Below are 12,906 nucleotides of genomic sequence, written 5' to 3' on the forward strand. Positions count from 1 at the left end.
CATGCATGAGATCTATTTGAATGCACTGCTTCCATTGTATACAGAGAGATCTCAGGCACATTCATTGTGCAAATCCTAAAAACCCGACTGGACAATGCTGATTTCCAAGGTCAGAATGAGGCGCTCCAAAGCTGCAAGTTCAAATGCAGAACAAGCGGTAGCACAAGGGTGCAGGAAAGTGGGATTGAGCACAGCGCCCCCTGCTGGCTGGCTTTCTTTGTTGAAACGTACAGTGGCCGCTTTTAGCCACGCCTCGTGGAATGTCGGCGGCCGTGCGTCGTTTCCTTGGAAACGCGCTCATCTTCCCGACCCGCTGTTGTCTTGGAGACGACGCTGCCGCCAGCGCAGTCTCGCGGTGGTTATGCGGACATTTTTGAGGCGGACAAAGGAGGCGGCGGCGCGAGCATGGCGACCCCCACGCCCGGAACGCCCAACGGTGAGTCTCGGAAACGCCCCCCCTCTCCAGACAGGACCACCAATCACAATTGAAGAAGACGAGGCAGTTAGAGGGTTAGTTAGACGTACGCGGCGCTGTACGTGACGAGGCAGAAGAGGGAGCTGGTAGGCGCTCACTGGAGCGCCTGCCCTACAAAGGCTCCTTTCAGGCTGCCATGGAGGGGGAGGGGCACAAGGCAGACCGACTGCTAGAGCGCTGAAAGGCTACGCGGCGCTGTACATCTTGACATTTCTCCATAAGTGGCTGTGGCGTGGGCTTCATCGGGGGTTAAAGAACCAGGCCATGGGCTTCGTGTTTTAACTTCTACCCTTACTGGTTTCTTTCTCTTTGTGCTTGGCTTTGCATGAATTTCCTGCTCTCTTATCCTAGTTTTCCCTTTTGCTGTGCCCCAAATGCCTTCTACATGGGGAAGTTTCAAGTTTATTAGGATTTTATATACCGCCTATCAAGATTATCTAAGCGGTTTTTTACAATCAGGTACTCAAGCATTTTCCCTCTCTGTCCCGGTGGGCTCACAATCTATCTAACGTACCTGGGGCTATGGAGGATTAAGTGACTTGCCCAGGGTCACAAGGAGCAGCGCTGGATTTGAACCCACAACCCCAGGGTGCTGAGGCTGTAGCTCCAACCACTGCGCCACACACTCCCATGGAGTTAAAGCGCACGGCCTTAAAAAGAGCATAAGAATAGCCTTACTGGGTCAGACCAATGGTCCATCAAGCCCAGTAGTGGGAAGGGGTAAAACGCAGATCTAAAACCGCACGTCCTTAAAAATCTGAGGTCCGTGCCACTTAGAGATAGTTTCTGGCTGACAGACCTCAATGACAATTTAGCGCTGACACATCCATGTCAGTGCTAAAATGTCATAGAGGTCTGTCAGAGCCGCGGACCTCAGATTTTTTAATTTACTGGGGCTGCAGGAAACCGGTTTAAAGGATTTGTTTTAGAGCCGCCCCAGCACTAGTCTGGCTCTGACAGACCTCGATGACATTTTAGCGCTGACGGATCCTAATACTTTTCCCTCCCTATGCTGAGACGGATCCGTCAGACCTAAATTGTCATCAAGGTCTGTCAGAGCCAGAAACTACAAGTGGCGCGGACCTCAGATTTTTAAGGACGTACGGTTTTAAATCCGCAAGGTCCGTCAGGTCCGCGTTTTACCCCTTCCCCCCAGTAGCCCGCTCTCAGTGGCCAAACCAGGTCACTAGTACCAGGCCAAAACCTAAGCAGTGGCAACATTCCATGCTACCGATCCAGGGCAAGCAGTGGCTTCCTGCTTATGGACTTTTTCTCCAGGAGTTTGTCCAAACCTTTCTTAAAACCAGCTACTCTATCCGCTCTTATCACTACCTCTGGCAACACGTTACAGATCTTATCTATTCTCTGAGTGAAAAAGAATTTCCTCCTATTAGTAACTTCATCGAGTGTCCCCTAATCTTTGTAATTTTTGACAGAGTGAAAAATCGATCCTCTTGTACCTCACTTGTTCTACTCCATTCAGAATTTTATAGACTTCAATCATATCTCCCCATAGCCATCTCTTTTCCAAGCTGAAGAGCCCTAACCTTTTTAGTTTTTCCTCATACGAAGATGTCCTTTATCATCTTGTTCGCTCTTTGAACCTTTTCTAGTTCCGCTATATCTTTCTTGAGATAAGGAGACCAGAACAACGCAATTCTCCAGATGAGGTCGCACCATGGAGCGATTCAGGGGCATTATAACATTCTTAATCTTGTTATTCATCCCTTTTTAATAATTCCTAGCATCCTGTTTGCTTTTTAGGCCGCTGGGTGGAAGGTTTCAGCAGTGGTGTGGGATCATTGTTTTGATTCTTGTGGACCTCACGGATCCTGCTCACCTGAGGTAAGCAGCTTTTTAAGGACATGAGGTAGAATTTTCAGGGTCCATGAGCTCTGCATTTCACCCCTTCCCCCACTAGGGAGGGGATAAAACACGGACCTTGTGGATCTTGGCAACAAGATCTCCAGCCTCTAGAATCTCTTTGAGGGTTGCAGTCCAATGTCATCTTTTTAGGCTCATTTTCTGCAATTCCAGGCTCCTTTCCCCTCCCAAAAATGCATGCTTGCAAGACTACTTCGAACAAGTGTGTTTTGTCCTCTTCTACCAGCAAATAAAGATAGACATACTAATTCTCTACCTTAGTAAGGTAAGGATGTTCAGACTGCTGCACTTAGTGGTTGAGCCTGAAGGTCCTATTTCTAGGCCTCAGTCCATGGACCTTGGCCACCTGAGCTAGGAGGCGATTCTTCTCTCTATAGCCCCAAGCTATAGCCTGTTCGCTCTTATTCCTTTCCCTCCTCTGGTTGTCCCCTGGGCTCCCCTATAGCTTTCATTTCCCTGTCTAAAAAATACAAGGCGACTGGTCAGGGAGCAAAAGGATAAACTAGAGGAAGCACATTCAGAACTCAAAGGAATTGTTTCTTAACCTAATTGAGGGGGAGGGGGTGGCGAACTCCTCACTCCCCCACTGAGAAGAGCCCTGTGGGGTTTGTTTCTAGGATCCTTATTTTTCTGAAAGACATCACCTCTTTGTATGTGTTATCAGCCTTCCATGTTAACCAGGTGTTGAATTTTTTCTTTATTCCAGAGGTGGAAAAAAGTCCATTGAGTCAGAAAGAGTTGGTCTTCCAATTGTTTGTCAAGTACCTTCTAAAGTGTTAATAGTTCAGTGGGTCAGAGTAGCCATTCGAAGGCTACACGCATTTGTCATGGAAAGCAAGTTCTGGAGGGTCTGAGGGCCTATTTTACCTGGGCACAGTTGACCTCCTGGGTGGAGGCTCATGCAGTTTCATCAGAAGACATTTGCAGAATGGCAACCTAGTCATCACTCCATTATTTTGTGATGCGTTACAGGTTGGTAAGAACCAGAGGTGATTTGGCCTTTGACAGGTCATTTAGAGGGCCTTGTCTTCTCCCTCCCAGTGAGATTCTGCTAAGGTACATCCTACTTGTTTGGACAGATCTAGCAAGTACTCTGTAGGACCTGCCCTGGAAGATTATATGGCTCTTTGGGATTTTGCAGGCTCTCTACTCCCGTATTAGCTCATACTAAGTTAATATTACTGGCTGCAGTTGTTGAAAGATTTCTTAGGGTTGTGGACTATGGGATCTAATTCCTCTTTGGCAGTAGTATACTGGAGAATTCCAGAGTGTACGAAGAATAAAAGAAAGGAAATAAACAGGTAAGACTCTATTGCAGCATTATGCATGTTACGATAGTTGAAGGCAGCTTGTAGCTAGCGAGTCCCTTGTTATGAAAACTTGCTATCTGCTTGTCCTTAGAGAAAAGCAAGTTAACTTTAGCCATCCTCAACGAGGAGCTATATGTAGTTTATTCTGAGCTTTAAATATGACTTGAAAAGTCACTTGGACACACAAAGTCAGAGGCGTGAAGAAAGTACAAGAGGTTTATTACAGCATACCGGACTCTAGTGCAGTTAACAGCCTGCCTACTAGAGCACAGTTCTTCAACCGCCGGTCCGCGGACCGGTATCGGTCCGCAGGAAATTTTTGCCGGTCCGCGCAGGACCGGCAAGATTGACTCATTTGAACTTCCTGCCGGTCCGCGCAGGACCGGCAAGATCAGCATCGGAAGCGTGCGCTGGGCCGGAGAGATCTTGGGGAGCCTCCGACAGTGGCTTTCTCCCCTCTCTGCAGCTCTCCTTTACTTCCCAGCGCAGCGATTCACGAAGGCAGCCTCGGGGCTTTTGCTGAGTCGCGGCTGCCTCTGATGATGCAACTTCCTCTTTCCTCAGAGGCGGCGCGACCCAACAAAGGACCCGAGGCTGCCTTCGTGAATCGCTGCGCTGGGAAGTAAGAAGAGCTGCTGGGAGGGGAGAAAACCACTATCAGTCTGGGAAGCTGCTGGGCAGGGGAAAAAAAGGGACAGCTGCTACTGGAGAGGGAGAAGGAGAAGGAGAGATGCATCTGGGAGGGGAGGAGGGAAAGGAATCTGGGAAGCTGCTGGGCCAGGAAAAAAAAGGGACAGCTGCTACTGGAGAGGGAGAAGGAGAGATGCATCTGGGAGGGGAGGAGGGAAAGGAATCTGGGAAGCTGCTGGGCCAGGAAAAAAAAGGGACAGCTGCTACTGGAGAGGGAGAAGGAGAAGGAGAGATGCATCTGGGAGGGGAGGAGGGAAAGGAATCTGGGAAGCTGCTGGGCCAGGAAAAAAAAGGACAGCTGCTACTGGAGAGGGAGAAGAAGGAGAGATGCTTCTGGGAGGGGAGGAGGGAAAGGAATCTGGGAAGCTGCGGGGCAAGGAAAAAAAGGGACAGCTGCTACTGGATAGGGAGAAGAAGGAGAGATGCTTCTGGGAGGGGAGGAGGGAAAGGAATCTGGGAAGCTGCTGGGCTAGGAAAAAAGGGACAGCTGCTACTGGAGAGGGAGAAGGAGACGGAGAGATGCTTCTGGGAGGGGAGGAGGAAAAGGAATCTGGGAAGCTGCTGGGCAAGGAAAAAAAGGGACAGCTGCTACTGGATAGGGAAAAGAAGGAGAGATGCTTCTGGGAGGGGAGGAGGGAAAGGAATCTGGGAAGCTGCTGGGCTAGGAAAAAAAAGGGACAGCTGCTACTGGAGAGGGAGAAGGAGACGGAGAGATGCTTCTGGGAGGGGAGGAGGGAAAGGAATCTGGGAAGCTGCTGGGCAAGATAAAAAAAGGGACAGCTGCTACTGGAGAGGGAGAAGAAGGAGAGATGCTTCTGGGAGGGGAGGAGGGAAAGGAATCTGGGAAGCTGCTGGGCAAGGAAAAAAAGGTACAGCTGCTACTGGAGAGGGAGAAGGAGAGATGCTTCTGGGAGGGGAGGAGGGAAAGGAATCTGGGAAACTGCTGGGCAAGGAAAAAAAAGGGACAGCTGCTACTGGAGAGGGAGACGGAGAGATGCTGCTGGGAGGGGAGGAAGGGAAGAGAGTTACTGCTGGACAGGAGGAGGAGGGAAGGGAGAATGAAAAAAGGAAGGAAACAGCTGGCAGAGAGATTAGAGGAGGGGAAGGGGAGACACAGGCATGAGAAAGTAGAGAGATTGATGATAGGAAGGGGTCAGCAGAAAAATAAGCAGAGGGACAATGATGATAGATCTGGTGTAGGAGAGATAAAAATGAAGAGAGCAGTGAAGCTGGAATGAATCATGTAAATAGGAGAGAGGGGCACAAGCTGGATGGAAAGGGGAGAGGGACATAGAAAGAAGACAGATACCATATGGAAGGGGGAGAGGACAGATAGTGGATGGAAGGGGCAGATGCTGGATTGAAGAGACAGAGAGGGCATACGCTGGAAGGAAGAGAGTGAAAAAAAGATTGAAAGCAGAAACCAGAGACGACAAAAGGTAGAAAAAAATAATTTAATTTCTATTTTGTGATTAGAATATATCAGATTTGAAATATATATCCTGCTAGAGCTGGTGTTAGACATAACTGGGGACTGCAAAACCCAGGCAGTGCTTCTTTAGCTTTCAGCTGGCTTAGGGCGCTCTCTGACCAGGGGGCAGTTGCCCTAGTTGCACTCCCCTAAAACTATTCCTGTCAAGTGTTACTTCAGTATTCTGTTAGCATGATATTTCTGTGTAGCATTCTGTAATAATTTGGCTTGTTCAGTTTTCTTGATAGTAGAGGGGATATATGTGAAGGGTAGGGGAGACAGGGGTTTTGTTGATCCTTGCTCTGAATTATTTGTATTTATAAAATGACAATTCTACAGAATATTGTTTCTTTTTATACTTTAATAAAATACATTCAATATAAAATCATAACTGAGGCTTGTGTGGATGGGATCAGATGATTTGTGGGGACCGAGCTCGCGGAGATGGGGCGGAAACGGGATTTTTAAATTTTAGTCCTAGTAGTTTGCCGGTCCACAAAATAATTATTTTTTTTCTGCCGGTCCACGGGTGTAAAAAGGTTGAAGAACACTGTACTAGAGTGTCAGAAACAGGAAATGCACGGACTTTTATGCCCTTTTCGCAAACTAATATATGCAAAAACTACAATTTTCATTTGTTACTTTCGTTACTTTTCTACAATTATTATTGGTCCTAAGCCAGCACTTATGATAGGTTCAGGGGTACAACTTATAGTCCTATAGGAAACTAGCTCATTTCTCTGCTTATCTAAATCTTACAGGTCTAAATGTTACATGTACAGAAGGGCAGGGTACATCATGGCTCAAACTCTTATCTATTTAGCTTACAAGGCAGGGACATACATTTCAGGCAGATGAAGTCAATAGATTGTACACTGTTTTCAGCTATGTAGGCCAGAGCAATATTTTAAACAACAGTTAACCATTTCATGACCCTACAGACTAAGTAGGTAGGCAGGCAGGAAGTGATGTACAGGTGATGTAGCTTCTGAAAGGCTTCTCAATTATTGTTAGAGAACCTTTTGTGTGCTGAGCTGCATCATATCTTGTGTCCATAGAAAACATCTTCTACAGGTACAGTAAGTAAGTTGGTGCCTAAATAGCTGAGCTCCTAAATCTGTGACACATTTTTAGCTGCAGATGTTCCTTAATTTAGGAGCTTAAGTCATGCTTATAAATTACATTACATTACTGTTTTCTATCCTGCCAATACCTTTCAGTTTCTAGGTGGTTTACAAAAAAGAATTGGTCTGTGCATTCCCAGGAAGCTTACAAAGTTGATAGATAGAATGAGCTTACAAGAGTTGATGGACAGCATGAGCGATGGGATCTGGGAAAGGGTTTATAAGGTTTTAGTTAGATCATTTGACCTACCCTTCATTTGCCTAGATTTATGACACTAATTTATGATCTTGGTGCTGAAAATCAATGCTAAGCTTCTGCCACCCACTTTTTATTCTCCTAAATTTAGGAGATTATTGAAAGTTTGAGTAGACATTTAGGAGCATAAATCCTTTGAGTAGCGGGCCCTTGGTTTTCAGCCATGCTAGAAAATGTGCTGCCTTACTGAGTACCACCTAAGTTGCTTTAGCATCTTATTTCATCTTACTACTGTTTTGTATAGTTGAAGTTAGAATTTTCCACACCTAGGGCTCCCTCTTTCTCATTGCCATTAAAACTTTTCTAGAACTGTTGTATCAGTTTATCTTTTGCATATATAGCCTCAGTGTTTTCCCAAGCTTTCAAGAAAAGGGCCTGAACTATTCTGATAGAAATAAAGGGCATTTAGGCAAGTACCAGTCCGAATATCACCAGAACCTGGCTAAATTACAGTGGCTGCCTGTGACCTGGGTTAAACTCGGCTTTGAATATCCAGCTCAAATTCAGCTAGCGATGATCAGCTCCTTTGAAAACGCTGACCACTGCCAACTGAATATGAGGGGGAAACTTCCTACATTCAGTCACAGAATACCTTCAACTTGTTGGGATCCTGGTAATTTTGCTGCAGATTAGTTGATCAGTATGCAAGAGGGATTCAGGAGCCTGAATCTTCTCTGCAGCTAAGGTAAACATCTGTAATGATATGCTGTGAGCAGAATACAAATGCAGTTCCTCTGAGCTTTCACATGCCGACAGCAGTGTCCTGCAGAAGGAGGACAGGACGGGCAGTCCTTTTGTTGCCAGGATTCTCACCACCAAGAAAGGTAGGATGGTTAATTTATGTAGCCATCATATGTGTACCATAATTTGACTATGAAATTGGCAAGATTTTTTTTCCTTGACCTCTGTTTGGCTAAGATCCAAATGCAGGGTTTGAACTATAGACTGAGGAGACTTTGTTGGTCTTGTACTTAAGATTGAGAACTTAAAGGACATGATGATATATTGACCATTGTTAAATCTCCTGCAAAAAGAAGCAGAAAAATAAGTTTTAAGACTACACTGAACAGCATCTTTTTAGTTTATTGTACCGTATAGGGGCAACTCATTTCTTTGTTATGGAAATTTATTTAAGATATTAATTTACATAGTCAGAATGATTTGTAACATACCTGGGTCAGTGTGTTCAGGTGTGGCACCTTGTGGGCTTTTTTAAACGTTCCGTTATTTAGTGGCACTGAATATACCTGTAAACTGCTGACTGCCAGTAATTCGGAATAGCTATTTTGCTGGCCTAATTTAAAGTACAGTCCTGAGAGTTGCCTAATATTGCTGCTGATACCTTTACTCTACCCTTACTTAATCGCAGAGCCATATGTTCAACGCCAGGGCATTTAGAGGTGTTCTCGGTGGCCCTATCCATACAATACTGCTGAAAATTTCATTTGCTTTTGACACCCTTAGTCGTAGAATTTTATTGGCTCTGATAGAGTGAGAAATAAAAAATGACAATAAGATGATACTTTTTTATTTGATGAAATTCATTTTCAGGGCATGGGTGAACAGTTAAAAACCAATTTACACATCATGTCTTCTGATTGGTACTTTTGTTACTTATATACCAGCTGTCTAAGTGTTTTTTATATTCAAGCACTCAAGCATTTGTAAATAATATCTAACCACCAGAAACACTCTGAAAATTAACCCCCCTTTTTATGAAGCTGCGTTAGGCTTTTTTAATCGCTGGGCGTGGCGATATTAGGTCCGACACTCAAAGGAATTCTATAGGCATCAGAGCTAATACTGCTGCTTCCAGCTATTAAAAAGCTTAATGCAGCTTCATAAAAGGGGGAGGGATTAAAAAGCTTAACGTGGCTTCATAAAAGGGGGAGGGGTAAATCTTCAAAGACCTCTGCAGCACTGCTGCTTAGCAGAAAACTTTGCTGTGCGGACCTAATGTACCATACGTATCATGGGTCAATGATATCTCTCTTTTTGATTTTACTCTGTCACCGGCAGCCTCAGGGCAATGGGTCCTGGGACACCGGGACAAGAAAAAACTCTTGTGAGCCGCAGCGGGCAGTACAAGGGAAGGAAAACAGAAGGACCAGATGGGTATTCTTTAGGTAATCACTGGGTTTATTCTTGAAATCAAAATAAATCAAGCCAGCTTGCTTGTTTCCATATTAATCAATTCAAACAAAAACATAACTTGTCAGGATGTTCAGGGATCAAGAATAGTCTCAAAAACAATCAAAATATACAACTAAACAGACTATGAGTTAATGTTAGATAGATATAGTTCCCAACTGCGCTTATATTCTCTTGAAGAACACAGAGAAAGGGGGGACATGATAGAAACATTTAAATACATCATGGGCCACATCAAAGTGGAGGAGGAAATCTTTTTTCTAAAGGGTCCCACGGCGACAAGAGGGCATCCACTAAAACTTAAGGGAGGAAGATTTCATGGTGACACCAGGAAATACTTCTTCACTGAACGGGTGATTGATCGATGGAATGATCTTCCCCAGCAGGTGGTCGAGGCCAGTAATGTGCGCGACTTCAAGAGTCGATGGGACAAACACGTGGGAGTACTACGGAGTTATGCTCAATCGACTAATACTCCAGGGAAGAAGGGTCCTTGAGCAGGCAGACTAGTTGGAGGGTGGGTTCTTGAGTGGGCAGACTTGATGGACCATCGGCCCTTTCTGCCGTCATGTTCTATGTTTCTGTGTAACATATAAGGCAAAATCTTCCTCAAAGCTGGGACTGGCTCTCCAACCAATTCACAGTCCAATAATTTGAAAAACTCCAAAAACAAAAACGGTCTCTGATGCTGATATCTTCAGCCTGAGTCAGTGCTACGGTACTGACCCTCCCAGCAGCTGACGTGCTGGCCAGGCAGTGTGCTCCGCGTGGTAATAACATTGCCAACAATAGGCCCTCTATCCCACCACTGAGAATGCGGGGCAAACCCCACTGCCTGGGATTGGAACAGTCCTTCCCCCACCCAGGGGAAACAGAAAAACATTCAAAATTCAAAACAAGTCTTTCACAGTTCTCACAGGTGCCACCAAGCACCACAGCTCCTTCAGGGTTACCAAAAAGAAAACTTTGAAGTAGTTTAAATAAGCAAGGTTTCGGTAACTCACTCAGGCAATTCCAACTATTTGCCTCTGGAACAGCAAACTTCCATGGGCAGGACTTCATTCTGTAACTCAGCATTTGGCTCTGGGTCCAGCTCCATGTCCTGAGGAACTTCAGGCATGCAGAGAGGAAGTTCCGCTCCAGCCTCAGTCAACTCCGTGCATTCCACATGGGGGCTGCCATTCAGAGCTCTCAGCCCTGAGAACCGCTGCCTGTCCTGTAGCTGTAGCTGCTCCTCCTGATTTTGCTTCTGTCGCTCCAAGTGCTCAGCTCTCTGGGATAACAGTCTGCAGCTACGCCCCAAACCCTCAGGTGAAAATGATTTCCTGGGAACTAACCTAGGATTGTGTGGGGGATGGGAAACCTGCACTTCTGCTCTCCCACTCCCTCTTTAGGTCAGAGAAGGAAAGTCATCCAATTCTTCAGTTTGGGGTTTAAATGGAACTGTTTGTGGAGTGTCTTGAACTGTGCACTGCTCTGGGGACACTCCTAGCAGGCATAGGCTGCAACCACAACTCGTAATCATTATATCTCTTTTCTTAACACTTTAAAGTTTAAAATGTAAAAAAATCTTATAAATATACTCATCTACCAATTCTTCAATTTATCAAACGGCTAGTGGATGACTCTTCAACATAGTCTCTGTTTCACATAATGCATTCTCATGGAATTCCCCTGTAAAAAAACTTACAATAAAATGTCTATACCTCATAGTTACTTTTGCTATTAAAAATGTTTTTAGCAAGCAATAAATACCTTTTTTAACTGTCCCTGTCATTTCAGTGTTCACCTTATGCAAGATGCATTTATGGCACTCCACTATTTACCCTCCTCCATGGAGAAAAATGGCCATTTAACCCTATCCTAATCCTCCTATCTCATGGCTTTTAAAATTTTCTCAGGAGTCTGTCGTCAGACTTTTGTCAAAAGCTTTATGAAAATCTAGATACGCTACATCAACTGTTATTTTGTGGACTTCCTCAGACATTAAGGGCATTACAGGTAGCCCAAAATAAAATAAGAATAGCCTTACTGTATCAGGCCAATGGTCCATCAAGCCCAGTAGCCCGTTCTCATGGTGGCCAATCCAGGTCACCAGCATCTGGCCAAAACCCAAGGAGTAGCAATATTCCATGCTACCGATCCAGGGCAAGCAGTGGCCTCCCCCATGTCTTTCTCAATAACAGACGATGGACTTTTCCTCCAAGAAATTGTCCAAACCTTTCCCAAAACCAGCCACGCTATCCACTGTCATGACCAACCTCTGGCAATGTGTTCCAGAGCCCAACCACTCTATGAGTGAAAAAAATTTCCTTCTATTGGTTTTAAAAGTATTTCCCTGTAACAAGTGATTGGGGATATGGCTCATATTTGACCTACATTGGCTTCCAGTGATGTGGAGGGTTCAGTTTAAAATTTTGGTACTGGTTGATAGGGTGATGCGTGGTAAATTGCCTTCAGTAGTCTCTGACTAACTGATTTCCTATGTCCCTATGATGGCTGTTATTAGGCCCATCATTGCGTCAGATACGTATGGACTCAATACGGTTTTGGGTATTCTTGGCTGCAGGACCTCAGTTGTGGAATACCCTTCCAGAGTCAATTTGGCAGGCATCCTCACTTGGGCAGTTCCATAGATATCTATTCTAAAAGCAAATTTGTTTCAAAGGGCCTTTTCTTTATTGATTAATGGGTTAGAGTGTTATTTCAGTGAGTGAGTAGTTAGTACTGTATGTTTTGGTTTTTTTATTATATATGTTTTTTTTGTAACCCGCAAAAATTTGGGGTTCTGCAGAATATAAATACAGTGTTTTTAAATAATTAAACTGGCTCACCTTCCATGACCACTATCTCCTCTTATTTTTCTGGAGGAAAAATCCCTAGTCTGTTATTGAGAAAGACATGGGGGAAACCATTGCTTGCCCTGGATCGGTAGCATGGAATGTTGCTACTCTTTAGGTTTTGGCCAGGTACTAGGGACCTGGATTGGCCACTGTGAGAATGGGCTTGATGGACCATTGGTCTGACCCATTAAGGCTATTCTTATGTTCTTTCAAATCCTGCTTTGTTTTCTAAGAGGATTTTAATTTTAAGGGTCGCTATTCAGTTGAACTTATCTAGGTAGGAATGGCTCCTTCCTATACAGAGAAGTCCTACTGACTGCATTCATACCCTGATTTTCAGCAGCAGTTCGGTCACATCACCTTGGTACTATTTAGGTGGGGACAGAGCCAGAGTCACAACTGGGAAGTATGCAGATAGTTAGGACAGTAGCTGGGTAGTGAATATTGCTGAAACCTGGATAAGTACTGGCAGAGGCTTGATACCCACATTTTCAGTGTACTAATATCCAGGTACAACTTGGGCCAAATATCCAGCTATAAGAAGCCCACAGTGGCTGGCATTAAAAAAAAATGCTGACCACTTAGCTGTGAATTTTTAAATTCTGATTATTTTTATATTATTGACATGTATTCATATACTCTTCCTGGGTTTTTATTGATGAGGCAAATTTTCAAATCTAAAACATAAATAAACATAGCAGA

General features: G+C 44.7%; 1 protein-coding gene across 5 annotated transcripts in view; it reads left to right on the forward strand.

Moving 5' to 3' along the window:
• The first annotated feature begins 293 nt into the window (after nucleotides 1–293).
• The window catches only part of ARNT2 (aryl hydrocarbon receptor nuclear translocator 2), a 247,304-nt gene continuing 234,691 nt past the window's right edge, over nucleotides 294–12,906 (forward strand). For 2 of the 5 annotated variants that reach the window (XM_033920572.1, XM_033920576.1), the window contains exon 1: nucleotides 294–436. In XM_033920572.1, the coding sequence (XP_033776463.1) occupies nucleotides 406–436 (31 nt within the window). In that variant the 5' untranslated portion in view covers nucleotides 294–405. Of the gene's footprint in view, nucleotides 511–2,239; nucleotides 2,321–3,311; nucleotides 3,332–12,906 lie in introns of those variants that run through there. The other 3 variants (XM_033920573.1, XM_033920575.1, XM_033920574.1) reach the window with 3 other exon arrangements.

The sequence above is a fragment of the Geotrypetes seraphini genome, chromosome 14 (assembly GCF_902459505.1).
Source record: "Geotrypetes seraphini chromosome 14, aGeoSer1.1, whole genome shotgun sequence".
NCBI lineage: Eukaryota > Metazoa > Chordata > Amphibia > Gymnophiona > Dermophiidae > Geotrypetes > Geotrypetes seraphini.